Raw genomic sequence first — 17,050 nt, forward strand, 5'->3', positions numbered from 1 at the left:
GATTGACACACAAAGAGGAAGGGGGCCTGGCTGGCTCAGTCACCGAAGCAGTGACGCCTGATCTCAGGGTTGCGAGTTCCAGCCCCAGGTTGGGTGTAGAGAAAACTTAAAAAAAAAAAAAAAAACTTAAAAAAAAAAAAGAAAAGAAACACAAAGAGGTAAATATGTTTGTCAGTCTACTGTGGAGAACAGGAGGCCTCTCTGAAACCAGGAAATGAAAGAGCTATCTTATCCCGTTTAACATAACTCAATCTCTTAAGAAAAAGCCAAATAAGAACATGGCCAGAAAGGAAAGTCTCTAGCTCTACACAGAAGTCCCTGGCTCTGCAGGCAATGTGGACAGAAGGAGAACAGGGTTAGAGGCCCTGGGATTTCACAGAGGGAGCACAGGCCACCAGGGGAAGGAGTCTTGCTTGGATAAGGACTCTAGAGGCAAATCCTATTCCTGACAGAAGCGAAACCCAGAGATACCGCTTGGCATCGTCGTCCCTTAACTGCCAGAAGCCTCATTCAGATACAAACAGATTCCTGAATGAATGTCTAAGTCCTGGAGATAATCTCAGGATCTAGAAGATACGAGAAACTCAGAACACGGGACTGCACCTAACCCTCAGGGAACCAGCGGCAAAGTGGAACAATGGCTAACATTTACATAATGTGCTCTTCTGGTTTCCAGGCATAATTCTAAACACCTTACGTGAATTATCTGCCTTACTTATTTCTCCCAACAACCCTATAAAAGGTAGGTGTTTCCATATTCTTATTTTACAGATGAGACACAGGTTACTTCCCCAAGGTTACCAAGTCAGAGGCAGAACCAAAGATTCCAACCCAGATGGTCTACACGGTCCACGTTCTTAGCCACTAGGTTCCACTTTCTCATGACAAGACCCTGAAGGAGATTAACGGGGATCCTGAGGGTAACAAGGATTCCCATGGTCATCTGTTTTCGTAAAATTTGCAACGAAGTTTTGTTTTGTTTTGTTTTAGAACAACTGACATCTCCTCCCCCTCCCCAAATTGCATAAGCCTCAGGCCCCACAGACAACCAGGATCTGCGCTGGGCTCAGGAAATCCTTAACCAAAACCTGAGCCCAAGCACACTCAGGTAACAGCTAAGAGCCCTCTATGGCTAGAAATGCAGAGTTAAGAGGAACCAATGTGCGTGGAATATACGCCACAGGAGTCGAATGCCTAGAATATAATGAAACTCGCCAAAAATCTAAGGAGAACCCCCTCCCACCACCTAGCTGCCATGAGAGGGTAGTAAAGCATCTCATTCTCGTGGGTATAATGGTAACTGGCTGAAAAGCCAAAACCATCCAATTGTGCTTCATTTTTTTTTTTTAACGTTACAGATAATAATCATGGTTCACAACACACTTTTAAGTGAAAACACTCACTAACCCCCATGTTCCCAACCTGGAAGGGCAACAGTACCGGGAGAAAGGACGCACCTCTGGCTGACTAGAGTAGCAAGGTCTTCTCACCAAGCTTATTTTTTCTAAGGTCCACACCCAACATGGGGCTCCAACTCATGACCCTAAGTCACATGTCCACAGATTAAGCCAGACACACAGGCAGGCAAAGAGTACGATTTCCACGAAGGAAAGAGTGTAAAAAGCTGTGGGTTGGGGCACCTGGGTGGCACAGTCAGTTGGGCGTCCCACTTTTGGTTTCAGCTTAGGTCAGGATCTCAGAGTTGTGAAATCCAGCCCCGTAAGGGACTCTGTGCTCAGCAGTGAGTCTGCTTGAGATTCTCTCTCTCTCTGCCCCTCCCAGGAGTGCACTCTCTCTAAAATAAATAAATAAATAAATCTTAAAAAAAGAAAAGAAAGGAAAAGCAAAGCAAAGCTGTGGGTCACAGGACAGTGAGCTTGATAACGATCCTCATTAAAATTCCAGAGTGAAGCAGTCTCAGTATTTTAAAGAGGAAAGCACCGTACCCCTTCTCAAGTTACCAAATGTATTTTCTTCAACTGTTTTGGTCAAGACAAGGGGAAAAAAAGAGGGCAGGTAAACCACAAGGGCACGTCCCATCCAGGTCAGCTGAAAGACCACTTTGCAGGTGGCCTTTGGGAGACGCCGGCATCCCACAGAGCCTTCCAGGAGGGACTTCTCTCCTCCCTAATTCGTGAGTCTAAGAAAGAGCCTCAGGGGCAACTCTCTCCTGTCCCCTCCCTCCTCGGGAACTTTGTACTATCACTTTGCTATCGCTCAATAAACCTTGCTTAAGTGTCTGCCTTCGGCTCAGGTCACGATCCCAGGGTCCTCGGACCCAGCCCAATGTCAGGCTCTCCACTCAGCAGGGAGCCTGCTTCTCCCTCTCCCTCCAGCTCTGCCTGCTTCTGCTCTGTCAAATAAATAAAATCTTTAAAAAAATAAATAAACCTTGCTTTGCTTGAAAGAAAAGAAAAGAAAAGAAAAGAAAAGAAAAGAAAAGAAAAGAAAAGAAAAGAAAAAAGAAAAGAGCCTCAGCAACAACAAAGGAATTTTCTTGGTAATGAATTTTCTAATGTAATATTAATAAAACAAACTGACAAAAAACAAGCTGTAAAAATCACCTGATCCTCCCAAAATACCACACTGCACTACAGAACACTTTCACGAAGAGTACTCTAACAGGGTTGATTTCCAATTTTTAAAGATAGTGAAATCTACTCCTGATGGGTCAGTTCATTAAGTCACATACGCTGAGCACCAACCACGTGCCAAGTTACTCTAAAATACAGACAGTGATGTATCTCATCAGTGAGTAAAACCGGAACCCTAACGGCTGGTGGAAAGAGATAATAAAAGCTCTGAATTAAAAACCTATTTCTGGGGGAGCCTGGACGGCTCAGTGAGCAGAGCATGGACCCTTGATCTCAAGGTCATGAGTTCAAGTGCCACACTGGGTATGGAGAAAAAACAAAGGTAAAGCTAAAGCTAAATTCACGTACATCTTCACCATGATTCCGGTGCTCTCCTAACAAAACAAGGCAGGCCACCTTAGGGTGCAGTCTACAGCTGGAGTCCACCATCACCCTGGGGTTACTGTGATCAGGAACACTCTAGGAGCGACTGCTTATCCAAAGGCAGGCAGGCTGGCAGGACTCGGGGGCCATTTGGTCCTATTTAATTATTACTATATGATTGTTTAACTTACTCTTCCATGATTTACAATTTCAGTAATAAGTCTTCTGACACGGTTTTTAGCTGTTGAGGTTACCTTTTAGTAACCAAGAAGGTTCTGTGGGAAGCTACTTTGCTCAAATCACACATTCCACGTGAGCAGGAACAGTGAGAACAGGCATTCCAATCCCATTCTTCTTAATAGTTCAGATAGATTCCCCCCCAAAACACCCTGAGGTAAGATAATTTCAGCTCTACCCACTCCCCCCACAACTGACTTCCCTCCACTTGTCCTGGGACCTCTCGGCTCCCTACCCCATTTGCTCTAAGACTGGTGAGGGCGGGCTTCCTTGCATCCTAACTTTAGGAGGAACTTCCCTGGCTCCAACGTCTTGTTCAGAGCCAAGCATCAGGACATACTGTGCTTTCCTTGAAGACCTGTCCTGTTTTCCCACAGCTTAAAGGGCACATAACTATATTCCTTTTCATTCTGGTCCCCAAGATGCAGTCAAGGGTCTGGCTCATCCTGCAGAATACTATGCAAGACCTTACTACTTTATGAGTGTCTATGCACCCACCGAACTGTCTACACCAACTACTGTATCGTCCCTGACCCTATACTCTATTATGATCTTTGTAGATGGAAAGTTACTGACTCTCGCTGTTTAAAGATGTGGTTCAGAGTCCATGCTGAAGGATTCTACTCTTTTAGGCTGTTTTCAAACTTCCTGCCCATTAAAAAAAAATTAATTGTTAATTATTCATCTTGTCGAATAAGTATCTTAAGCTTACAGATTTTTCCCTGAAATTTTACTAATTAAAAGTACTTAAGAGCAAAGGCTTCCTCAATTCCTTGATGAACTGCTTTCACAGCTGGAATATAGAAAGACCAAAGGCTTATTTAATAGAGATGGAATACTTAACAGAGGCAGTGACAAGTCTAAGAAATAGATTGCCAATATCCTATTACTAACAACTAACAGCTACAATATAGCCACTACTACAAACACACATCTCAATGCAATGCTTAGGGGCAATAACTATCATTCCCCTCATTTTACTGATTAGGAAACAAGGACAGCGATACCCACTAACTTGCCCAACATCATAGAAGGCAGCAGTGGCAGAGGGAGGACTAGAACCCATGTCTGCTCAATTCCAAGGTCCATTCCACACTGCTTCCTGAAGATGTTGGTATTTTTTTCCATTTTGTTAAATGAAGTTTGGGGGGAGAGGGGAACACTTTACATTTAAGCGACATATCAGCTATGCAATACATAAAGACAAAGCAGAAAGAAGTCAAAAGGTGTCCAAACCAAGCGGTATCAAAGTTCATGTTCCATATACCCACTCCACTGTGGGCTCTGTGTCCTCAGCTGAAGTGCAGTATCTCACACAAAAGCCTAGCAAACATGGATATTCGATTTCCAAGCCCAGAACAGATGAAAACAGCATTGCGTGAATAATCACAATGTCAAGAAGTAACAGGTGGACAGCAAAAGTGGGTAGGGTGGGGCAGACAATAGTGACTTCACTAAGATATCACTTTTAGAGTGAAAATTCTTAGAATATTCCAACTGTCTTCTGTGATCTGGAGCAAATCACACCCTGTCTGAGCTTCAGCATCCCGGTCTGTAAATGATGTTGGATGGTCCCAGCCATCCTTCCCACCTCACGGGGCTGCAGTGCTTTAAGATCAAAAGACTCCCTATGAAAGGAAGTCCCTACGAAGGACCCATATAAAGGAAGGGGGTTGTTAAAATATGGCTTTGGTGCTTACAGGAATAAACCCACAGTTATAGAAACCGAAAGCTATAACTAGCTTTCCGAAGGCTCTGAAAAGTGAGGTTTTACTGTTTTAAAAAATGTATAATAATTATAGTGATCTAGCCTCAGTCTCTGCATTTCCTTCGTTGGTCTGCTCAATAAAAAGTAAGAAAAGGGCAGAAGCTGCTTCATTAGTCAGCAAAAAGAAATTAATACGGATATTAACATCCAAGAAAAATAAGTCACTTGAAGGACTGCCAAAGTTATCAGGACCTCATTTACAATGCAAAAGGTAGAGACTCAACGGCTGCCGGCCAAGAATCACAAGGGCGAATTAAAATTAATGTGCACAAACCACGCCAGGGTATCCCATCCAACAATTTGGACTTGCCGGTTGCTCTGAAAAGATTCCTAAAGCTCCATTTGTAAACCTTGGAAAGAACCGAACGATCAGACACAAACCACTTACTTTTCTGTCCTTTAAAAAAAAATGTCCAGGAGACTGTTTTCTAAGAAGGGCAACACACTTGACAAGGTAAAGGACCTCAACGTTCCAATTTTAGATTCGGGGACTAAAATCAATGCTTTGCTTCACCGACTGCTCAGAATTTATTAACAACTGAATTACGATGCGCGGGCTGTAACAAGGGTGAGAAGAGACAGAACTCTTCCTTGGGGTTTGACAACGGTGCGCTTCATTGCCTCTCGATAATTCAGTCCACACCGCAGACACCCCCAACACCGGGATGTTGCAGCCCCGACAACGCCAGCGTATTCTCCCAGCGGTCGGACGGTGCGGTAGCAACCCTGACATGCTTCGGCTCCCGGGAGGTTAATGGGAATGAAATCACAGCAGCCCTCCTTTGTGGCGCTTTGGCCAGACCAGCAAAAAGGAGACAATGAGTGTTCTGTGCGCAGTTCCACGCCGATTGGCTGCGCTCTTCCCCCAGAAACCCCTGATGTCACGGGCTTGGAATGCAGGGAGGGAGGGAGGAAGGAAGGAGAGGATTTGGGGAGGGGGACGTCTCTCATCTCTTTCCCAGACCAAAACTCCCAAAGATAAACCCAATGCATTCTTATGCTAGGCAGTGGCAAAGCTGAGAGTTACCAAAGCCAAATCACTCCAAACTTCAACCAGCCGCAGCAAATATACTCCAAAACAAAAGCAACCCACGAAAACATCCTTGATATCGTTAAAGTCTAATGTACTACAAACTTCTGGTTTTTTTTTTTTTTTTAAATCTCAACTCTACAGCAGATATCACTCCCAAGGCGGCGCGCTCAGGCTTTGTCTGTTTTCTGCAGGAGCACAGCAGCAATTTGCCTCGAGGTGCCGCGATTCTAAAACTGGGAAGGGTCCGGGGCTCCCTGGGGTCTGTGGACCGCTCCACGGTCCCCTCCCCGGGAAGAAGCAAGGAACAATGGGGGACCCAGTTCGGCCACGTAACCGACTAACTTTGCTTGTGGCTGAATTCGGCCAGGGGTTGCGGTAGGAGAAAACGCTGGGTCGGGCAGCTGCCCAGGCCGGGGCGGACGGCGGGGGCTGCGTGCTGGGTCCCCAGCCGCGCCGACAGGCCCCACCTAAGGGCGAATGACCAGGCAGGAGCGCCCCCTTCCCGGAGGGGCGCGTCCTGCAGCCACGGACTGGCTCCGGTAACTGCAGGCTGGCGCTGCGGGATTCCAGGAGCCCGGGAACTCACCGCCCGCCTCTAGTCCCAGCCCGCGGCGCCGAACAAAGCCGGGAGAGCGCCCGGAGGCCGGCGCTTCGAGCCCGGCGACGGGACCGGGACGCGCGACCACTCTCGCGCCGCCCCGACGTCTCCTTCCTGCAAAGCCCGACAGCCCAGGCGCTCAGAGGCGAAGCGCGGCCCAGCACCGCCCCAGTCCCAGAGACCCCCGGGCGGCGTCTAGCTTCCCATCCCTCGGCCAGGGCTCCACCCGAGCCCCGGCGTACCTTGTTCTTGACCTCGGCCGAAAGCCCGTAAGAAGGGCCCTTATTGAAGTGGGTCATGGTGGTTCGGGCGGCGGCAAGAGGCTGCGCTCGGGTTTGGGGGTTTCTCGTACTCGGCTTCCCTGCTCCTGGCCCCGAGGAGTGGCCGCAGCGCGAGATGCTCGAAGCTCGCTCCCCTGGGCGGCGCAGGAGACGCCCAGACGCGGCGGCGGGGCGCGGGCGGTGCCTCAGCGGCTCGGTCCGACTGGGTCCCGCAGAGCCTCCCGCTCCGCTCCCGAGTCCCCCCACGAACTGCCCCCACCCCCTCCCCCGGGCCTTCAGGGATTGGCCGACGGGCCGGGCCAATGGAGAGCCGCCTCCTCGCGCTGCTCAGACCAGGGGGCGGGCCGGCCAATTGAAGGGACACGAGCGCCACGCTCTCTCCCGGCGCGGGTCCCGGGCCCCCGCCCCCGTCCTCAAGCCACGGAGACCCGCGGCGAGGGGGCCCCTCCTCCCAGCTGGGCCGAGGGCTGGGCGGCGCGGGCCGAGGCTAGGCCGGGGGACTGGAGCCGGCCCAGCCCCGTCGTCCGGCGCCTAGGGGCTTCCCAGCGGCCCAGCCTGCACGTCAACTTCCAGGCATCCGCCGCCGCGCTCGGGGCTGGCCGAGGGTGGGAAGCCCACCAGGGTCTTTTCCCCGCTCCCGGCCCAGAGCGCTCTGATACGGGGCAGGGCTCCTCTACCCGCTACTGGGAACACCACGAGCAGCCTCGGAGACCCTGTGCCAGAGAAAGGGGGGGGGGTCCTCCGACACCTGCTCCTTCCTCCTTACCTCACAGTCTCCCACACCTGTTGGTCTGACCTCTACCCCGCTGCCACCGCGGGAACAGTCAAGGCTTTTGGCCAAATTTGAGCTCACTCTGTCTCTAAACCTCTAAATGCAATGCGGAAAAAAACTAGGGACCGTGCCATGGCAAAGCCTGGGGCATTTCAAGTCCTTTTCTGGATTCGCACCAGCTCCTTTTTACAAGCATCTTTATCCGGAATTAAGCTAGTCCAAACACCCAAGTGGCTGTTGTTCTACTTTTTAAATTTTATTTTTAAGCTAGCGGCCTCTTTGAATAGGAGACCTTTGTACAGAGATAAGTATCGTCCTTTGGGCCAGAAGCGGCCTCGGTTCTTTCATGGTTCTACTTCCTACCCACCACTTTCTTATCCTCCAATCTCCAAGTAATTTGATACTTAGGAGGAAGGGAGCATAACTTTCATCATTCGCCTGAGCTCCTAGTACTGTACCAGACGTCTTCCAAACATTATCTCATTTACCCTTACCAACGGCTAGTAAGTAGACATCATATCCGTTGCAGAGATGAGAAAAAAGAAACTCAAAGACCTAAGTATCTTGACCAAGGTCTGCCCATGTGCAAAACTTCACCTCTTGTCGTCACTTTCCTGGGCACACCTAGGACATGTTTCAACCCCTGAGATCCTAGTATAAGAGATTTGTTTACCAACCCCCAGCTACTGTGCCAGAAGAAATCATGGGATCAGAAGAGAAGCCAAATATCTTACTGCAGTTGAGCCATCCTGGAATAGGAAAGAATAAGGCAACTTTAAAAGAAAATGCAGAAAACAGCTATGGACTTTGGAATGACTAGGGGTGGGAGGGTGGGGGAGGCTAATAGGGAGGAAAATGAATGATTTATATGTGATTTGCTAATTTAGACAGGAGGCAGTAATGGTAATTAGGTCATTCTTCCCACACAAATGACACAATTGACCCACAATTAGCGAGACAAGCGGCTTGGCCTGTTTTTCCAGTAGTGTGAGAGTGGCCATGTGTCATACACAAAACCTCACCCACTTTTCTTTTGAGTGTGAGAAGTGGTGGTCAGATTTGAGGTACAGTGGAGATGGAAAACATACAGTCACAATAATTTGAATCTACTTAAAGGTCATTCCTTATAGAATGTTCAAGAACTATACTCAATTTTGTCATGAAAAACAGACATAAAGATGAGTTTTGTTTAATGGGAGTTATTGTTTAATAGGTACAGAGTTGTAGTTCGGAATGATGAAAAAGCTCTGGAAATGGTTAGCAATGATAGTCACAAAACAACGGAAGTATATTTAATGCCACTGTCTACTTAAAAGTGGATCTTTCGTAACCCTTCCCTCTTTCTCCTCTTCGCTACCCTACCTGACCAAACAACCACTGATAGGCTTTCTGTCTCTACATATCAGTGTGTGTTTCCTAGAACCATACGTCTTATATTCCCTTTTAATTGGTTTCTTTCACTCAGCCGAATTACTGAGATTCATCCATGTTGTAGCATATATCAATAGTTCATTCCTTTTTATTGCCGAGTAGTATTCTATGGTAAGGGTATATCACAGTCTATATATCCATTCCCTTATTGAATATTTGGGTTTCCAGTTTTTCACTCTTGCAAATAAAGCTGTATGAACATTCATGTGCAAGTCTTTTTATGGACCTATGCTTTCATTTCTCATGTATAAATAAGAGTGGAATGGCTGGATCATATGAAAGGCATATATTTAATTTTTTAAGAAATTGCTAATTTTTCCAGAGTGATTGTACCATTTTGCATTCCCATCAGCAGTATATAAGAGTTCCAGTTCCTCTAAACCCTCACCAACACTTGGTATGATCAGTCTTTTTAAGTTTAGCCATTCTAATAGGTGTGAAGTGGTATCTCATTGTAGTTTTAATTTTAATAAAATTAAAATAATGTGCTTGTCATCTATGTATCTTTTTCATCAAGTGTTTGTTCAGTCTTTTGCCCATATTTTGTGTTTTCTTTAATTTATTCCTGCCAGGCTAGAGTTAGAAAATCCTGACCAACTTGTAACAATAGTATGTGTCAGCAAATGCTCAAGTTTAAGTGAAATTTCACATTACAAAATGCCCTCCAGGGTGTGTCCCAACAATCCTAAGTATTTTAGCTGGAAACGCCTTTAACACGCAGAACACTTTGAACTGAAATAAAGTCTCTTAAAGAGGTCAATGCTACCTTTCCAAATTCCCATTTTACGCAGCCGCTGGGGAGTTGTATAGAAAAGATTCTCTCACAGATACAGATCTGTGGATCATATTGTCACGTATCCTGCCACCAGGACGGTAGTAACAAATGTTTTGGAGGATGCATCCTATAAATCCACAATGCAGGAGAATTACAAGGAACTACGAAGGCATCAGTCAGTTGTATTAAAGGCAGAGGGGACCTTAGAAGGCTCACAGGAGGCTAAGACCAACACCTACTCTGTGCTAAGCACCATTAGAGATGTATTATGGGCAGTGAGATTGTATAATTTATTACCCAAATAGGGATGCTTTTGAGAGTGAACTATGGTACTACTAACATTTTTTGTCTCACACAGTTCTGGTAAATCTCCTTAATAGTCTTCCTTTTCACTCTCAGAAGTGTCCCTGTGTAGATGATAAATTCTATGGTCACCTCACTTATAGATATCACTCACAACAACCCTGTAATGGTAAATATTATCTATTCCGATTTACAATCAGAAACTAAGATTCAGGGGCGCCTGGGTGGCACAGCGGTTAGGCGTCTGCCTTCGGCTCAGGGCGTGATCCCGGCGTTATGGGATCGAGCCCCACGTCAGGCTCCTCTGCTATGAGCCTGCCTCTTCCTCTCCCACTCCCCCTGCTTGTGTTCCCTCTCTCGCTGGCTGTCTCTATCTCTGTCGAATAAATAAATAAAATCTTTAAAAAAAAAAAAAAGAAACTAAGATTCAGTGAGAAAGGATATACAACTTGGCCAAAGTCAAATGGTTAATAGCAGAATTGGGATTTGAAACCAGGCCTGCTTTAGGATTTCTCAAAAATCAACTTCCTAGATCCCTCAAGAATCTGAAACCACTCTTACAAGGTACATCTGCTCTCTGCTCTTTTTTTTTTTTTTTTTTGGCTGCACTGCATGTCCTTTTGAGGAGTGCCCACCACTCCATTTTAAATTAAATTTAAATTTAAAACTGTTAAATGAATTATTAAATAGTTGGATTAAATGAAACTATTCATTCTTTTTTATTCTTTTTTCTCAAAGATGACACCTAAAATTGTCTAAGCTCCAGCTCTCCCAAATCTGGAGAGACCCTATAAGGAAGTCATCCAGAACGCTACGTTTTCCTTCTCTGACAGCCAGTGAGGCATCAAGTGCTCATCAGTTGCTTACCTATTCTTTTCCTTCCCTTCTCAACAGCCTGAAATTGAGGTTCTTATCATCTGCGGCCAGGGAATGATATCCTGACCCCAGCCTCCCTCTTCCAGATTCATCTTCAAAACTTATGCCTCAGTGCATGGATTTTCTAAAAACAATAAAATTTTTTTAAAAAAATTTTAAAAATAAATTAAAAATAGAACTACCATAAGGTTCAGGAATCCCACTCCTGAGTACACACCCAAAACACCTGAAAGCAGGATCACGTGGAGATATTGGTGCAGTCGGGTTCCCAGCAGCACTATTCGCAATAGTCAAAAGGTGGAAACCACCCAAGTGTCCATCAATGAATGAATGGATGAACAAAATGTGCTCTGTATATTGAAGGGGTGGAAAAATTTTCCCTTCTTCCCTGCTAGGTTCTTCAACTGGTCTAATAATATAATTGATATGAGACAGATTAACAGAGAAGAGCAAACTTAACTTCATACATATGGAAGCCCCATAAAGATCTGAAGACTCAAAGGACAGCCAGGTAATTGAGGTTCATATAATATTATGGAGCTAAGGAAAAGGGTAAGGATCTGGGGAGACGAAGGGAAGAAAGGCCATTCATAGGAAGGCAGAAGAAATGTTTGGAAAACAAAGGTTTCCCTGTTACAGAGATAAGTTTCTCGGGTAAAAGGCATGTCTAGTAATAGTTCTCTTCCGGGCATAGGCCTCCTTTTCAGCGCAAACTTAGGCAGTTGAAGGGGAGGTAAAGAGCTTTTGCCTGAATCTGCTGGGTTTTGAATGGTTTTAGTTCACAATAAGCCTTATGTCACAAAGGGACACATTTTGAGATGGTAAAATCTGCTGCCCTTCAGCGTGTGGTGGGAATTATTCAGCCTTGAAAAGGAAGGAGATTCTGACTCATGTGACAACATGGACAAACCAATGAGGACATTACGCTCAGCAAAATAAGCCAGTCACAAACAGACAAATACGATATGATTCCACTTTCTGAGGTGCCTAGTCAAATTCAGAGAGGCAAAAAGTAGTATGGTATCCACCCTACTTAAAAGTCTAGTGGCTCTTCATTTGGCCCCAGGTCCAAGCCAAGCTCTCCACTCCCAGGGTTGCTGTAAGGAGGATTTCAAGAAATGATGGATGCAAAGTGCTTAATTACGTGGCAGCGCCTGGCACAGTCATCGCTCAATAGGATGTTACTGCCGCTATTAGACCACCCTATTATCTGGCCTCTCTACCTCTCCAGCCCCAACAGTCCCGCCGTTTCACACCTACATGTGTCTACATTAGCAGTTTTCTCTGCTTCTATTTGTTAACATTTATCCTTCAAAAAAAAAAATCCTAAAAAAAATTTATTCTTCAAAATCCAACACAAATATCACCTTTTCCCAAAAGCCTTCCTTGTCTCACAAGCCTCCAGTAGGTTTATTTGTCTTCTTTTCTTGTGTCTCCTCTCTATTTTGTAAATGTTCTTATTGTTGCTCCTGACAGTGTATTTGATTTATGTGTTTACATGCCAATATCCATCCTAGATTGTGGGTAGATTTAGGGCAGAAAACTGTGTATCTTTGATTGCTTCATTTCTCAGTAAATTGAGTCTGGCATATAGTTGCTGGTCAACGTGTTTGCTCAATGAAAGATCATGACAAGCACTTTATTACAAATCTTATCCCATTTAATCTTCACGAAAACAATTTCAGGGAGCTATGACTGTCCTCAGTTTTTTTTTGAGATGGAAGAAACAGTCTCGGAGAGGTTAGTATCTTGTTCAAGGTCACACAGCAGTGATACTAGAACCAGAATTTATTTTTTTTTCTGCTTCTGAAACCCATGTTTTTCTTACCGTACTATGCTACATCATTATAATCCATAGTTTCCTCAGGGATGGCATGTATATAGAAAATAAAAAAGCTCAGCTCTGGGATGGCCTAAATTTAGAGGGGAAAAAAAGAGATGGTGCAAATGAAATAACTAAGTACAAAGAAAATCACTAAAATGAACTCAGAAAACAACACAGGAGAGAGTTGGGGATTTTTAAGATTTTATTTATTTTTTTTAAGTTTACTGATAATATGGTTTCATTTATTTAGAGAATGAGCCTAAGTGTGCAGGAGTTGGAGGGGGCAGTGGGAGGGGCAGAGGGAGAGAGAATTTTAGGGAGGCTCCACGCTCAGCCTGGAGCCCAACTTGGGGCTCCATCTCATGACCCTGAGATCATGATCTGAGCCGAAATCAAGAGTCAAACGCTTAACCAACTGAGCCACCCAGGGACCCCTGGTTTTACTTATCTATTTTTTAAATAATCTCTACACCCAACTTGGGGCTCGAACTCACAACCCCAACATTAAGGGTTGCATGCTCTACCGACTGAGCCAGCCAGGCGCCCCAAAGCAAATCTTAATTATTTTTCCCCATAGAAGAGAGTTTCAAGGGGGAAGTGAGTAACTACAAAAATGAAGATAAGAAAGGCCATTTTAGGGATGCCTGGCTGGCTCAGTTAGTAGAGCATGCAACTCTTGATCTCAGGGTCATGAGTTCAAGCCCCACGTCGGAAGTGGAGCCTACTTAAAACAAAAAACAAAAAACCATTTTACTTTTCACTGTGGTGCTTCTCAGTGAGAAGCCTCAGGACCACAAGTCGAGTAGAAATCTTAATTATTGGGCAAGAAAGGGAGGAGCTATTGCAGCAATGGAGGCAGCAGGAGTAGAAAGCCATCCATAGTGGAAGGAAGCAGGGCAGAGGGGCAGTCCTTAACAAGCAGGCAGCTGGGCTGAGAGAAGCAGGCGGAGAATCCACTGGGGTACGAAGGAACCAGGGGGCCAGGAGAGCTGGAGAGATGAGAGTTCGTGGAGTCATGGGGGCTTGCAGCAGCTGAGGGAGGCGAGGGCTTCTTCCAGACTTTTGGAAGCGAGGGCCGGCCACCTGTCCCCATCACCCAGATCACCCACCTCCTGCCTCCACGTTCCCTTCTCTTTATCTTTCTTCCTCTCTTCATTCCCTTATTTGTTCATGTATCACTCATTCTGTCTACTCTCTCCTTTTACCTTTATCTTGCCTCATTCCCGCTTGAAGCAACCAGTAATATCCTAGTGATTTTATCTATTGTCATCCAGGATCAGAGAAATTGCTGACTGTTGGCAGTTTGGCGTACAGAATAACACGAATGCCTCACCAGCTGCCCTAGAACTCGGCAGTCTGGAGAAGGAGTTCAGGAAGGACGGGAGAGGCCCCAGTCAGGTGTTCACAGCCTTCACAGGACTTTTATACAATGATTTTTGTGTGTGGACTGTGCTCAACCACATCTTTCTGAGATGGATCCTATTCTTTTCATTAATTCTCAAGCGGAAAAGGGATCAGAAAGGTTCAGGACCTTCCACCTCTATCAAATACAGCTGCTTAATTTCAGCTTCTTTATAATAACTTGTGCTCTTGATTTGGATAAGGATGTGGTCCAAAAGCTTCTGCTTGTAGGGAGTAGGATTAACATCCCGAAACTCAGCTCAGCAACCATGTCAAAGTACAGAATGACTCGCGTTCCAGTGTCACATTCCGATCTTTGTTGCTTATCAAAAATCGTGGGTAATTTAAGATGGTATCAAAATACTAATGCAGGTTAATTCCTTTGTAAACTTGTTTACTCCAAAATGTAAAGGCCAGAGTTTCCTATTGAAATGCAACCCCTTTTCACTCTAGGTGGCAGTGGGAATCATTCTCTAAGGATCTAATGGTCTCAATTTCTGCACGTAGCACCGTTCTGACAAAGGAGAATACTTCCGGATTATGCTACAAGCATAATCAGCACCTGTTTCTTGAAATAAACGTGTTTAGCTTTTGGCAATGAAGACATCTGGAAAATAGGCGTTTCGTTCAATAATATTAAAAGCATTGATATACTAAACAGAAAATTAAACTAACTGATGTTTTCTTTTTCATGAGATTATAAACTCCAGAAGGAAAGGAGCCATTCCCTTCAACATTGTATCCCCACATCTAATACACAGTAGCCGTCCAATACATCAAGGAATGAAAAACAGCAAGCTTCTAACAGAATGGATTTTGTAGAAAGCATTTTTTCTTCCCTTTTCTCCAGCTTTTTTTCCAGCTTTATTGAGATATAATTGACATATAACACTGTGTACATTTAAAGTGTCCAACATGTTTTTTTGATAGACTTATCTATTGTGGAATGTTTACCAAAATAAGGTTAATGAACATCCCTCACCTCACATAATTACATTTTTACCGTTGTTGGTGGGGGTGAGAACATTTCAGTTTTACTCTCGGAACAGCTTTGTTGAACATACAATACGGCATTGTTCATTGTAGTCACCATGCTGTATGTTAGATCCCCGGAACTTATTCATCCTATAACTGAAAGTTTATACCCTTTCACCAACATCACCCCATTTCCTCCACCTCCCTTAACCCTTGGTAACCATCAATCTCCTTTCTTCTCCCATAGGTTAATTTTTTTAAATTGAAATATAATTGACATACAATATCCTATTAGTTTCAGGTACACATCGTAGCGATTTGATGTTTTTATATATTTTGAAATGATGCCCGCACTAAGTCTATTCATCCTCTGTCACCATACAAGGTTATTACAATATCACTAACTATATTCCCTATGCTGTACATTACATCCCCATGACTTTTTTATTTTATAACTTCAACCCTAGACCTCCTAATCCCCTTTACCAACTTTGCCTGCCCCCCAGAGGCCAGATCAAGCAAGGTATTGAGGCTACAGAGGAGCTTGGCCTTGAAGGAGTAAGGGCCTTCACTCCGGACTAAAGGTCCTGAAAAATCCTTCTGTGCTTGTTTTCTGAATTAAAGAGGGATTAAAATAAGCCCAGATAAGTATTGAGGTGACTTAAAAATAAAAATTCTTGAGTGGTATATCTGATAACTCATCCAAAAAATGAAATTAAGTAGGTGGGCTCATTTTCCAGCCATTCTAAATAAATAAGCACCTATTATATTATTATGCTTGTTCAAATAAAATCCTTATTACTTAGGGGAGGAATGTGGTCAACACAGTAGGAAAAATTTTTCCACTCTTTTTTGTGTGTTTTGAATTGGCTACTTTACTAGTTTCCATTTCTTTCTCCAATTTTGCATTTTAAAATGCTTGGATCATGATCACAGGTTTAAAAACCATTTTGGCCTCACCTAGTCTTTTTTCAAAAAGTTTTCAAGGAAACTGCATTGAAAAGTGATGCAAGTACACTTTAATTTCAGCATGAAGAGGGTATGGGAAGGATTTATACACATTATTCCCAATACAACAACAACAACAACAACAAAAATCCATTTCAGCTGTTAAAATTTGCCTTTGAGTCGCTTGGTTTTACTCCTGTCCTGCCATAAGTCATACAGGAGAAATAAAACAAAAATATTTGTCTCATATGGTTACATGAAATTTCATTGACAGTTGACACTTGAACAATGCAGGGGTTAGGAACTCTGACCCCTTACCTCACCCCCATGCTCGAAAATCCACATATAACTTTTGACTTCCCAGAATCTTAACTAATAATTAGCCTACTGTTGACATAACAGTTGATTAATGCATTTTTGTATGTTTTTATACACTGTATCTTACAATAAAATGAGAGAAAAAATGTTATTAAGAAAATCATAAGGAAGAGAAAATACATTTTCTCTTACAGTCCTGCACTGTAAAAAATCTGCATATAAGGGACCCACACCGTTCAAAACCATGTTGTTCAAGGGTCAACTGTATATTACTATTTTTTAAAAAACATTCCATTTATTTCACACACACACGCACACACACACAGCACAAGCAGGGAGGAGGAGCAGAGGGAGAGGCAGAAGCAGGTTCCCCGCTGAGCAGGGAGCCCAACGCGGGACTCGATCCCAGAACCCTGGGATCAGGACCTGAGCCGAAGGCAGACGCTTAATTGACTTAGCCACGGAGGTGCTGCTATATTATTACTTTTTAAACACATGTTCCCAAGGTGAAATTGCACTTACTTCATTAAAACCTAACCTTCAATTATTTAT

General features: G+C 44.3%; 1 protein-coding gene across 2 annotated transcripts in view; it reads right to left on the reverse strand.

Moving 5' to 3' along the window:
• The window catches only part of CNN3 (calponin 3), a 31,328-nt gene extending 24,204 nt beyond the window's left edge, over positions 1-7,124 (reverse strand). For both annotated transcript variants that reach the window (XM_034653948.1, XM_034653949.1), the window contains exon 1: positions 6,836-7,124. In XM_034653948.1, coding sequence (XP_034509839.1) covers positions 6,836-6,892 — 57 coding nt within the window. In that variant the 5' untranslated portion in view covers positions 6,893-7,124. The remainder of the gene's footprint in view (positions 1-6,835) is intronic.
• Between the last annotated feature and the right edge of the window lie 9,926 nt (positions 7,125-17,050).

The sequence above is a fragment of the Ailuropoda melanoleuca genome, chromosome 2 (genome assembly GCF_002007445.2).
Source record: "Ailuropoda melanoleuca isolate Jingjing chromosome 2, ASM200744v2, whole genome shotgun sequence".
In the NCBI taxonomy this organism is placed as follows: Eukaryota; Metazoa; Chordata; class Mammalia; order Carnivora; family Ursidae; genus Ailuropoda; species Ailuropoda melanoleuca.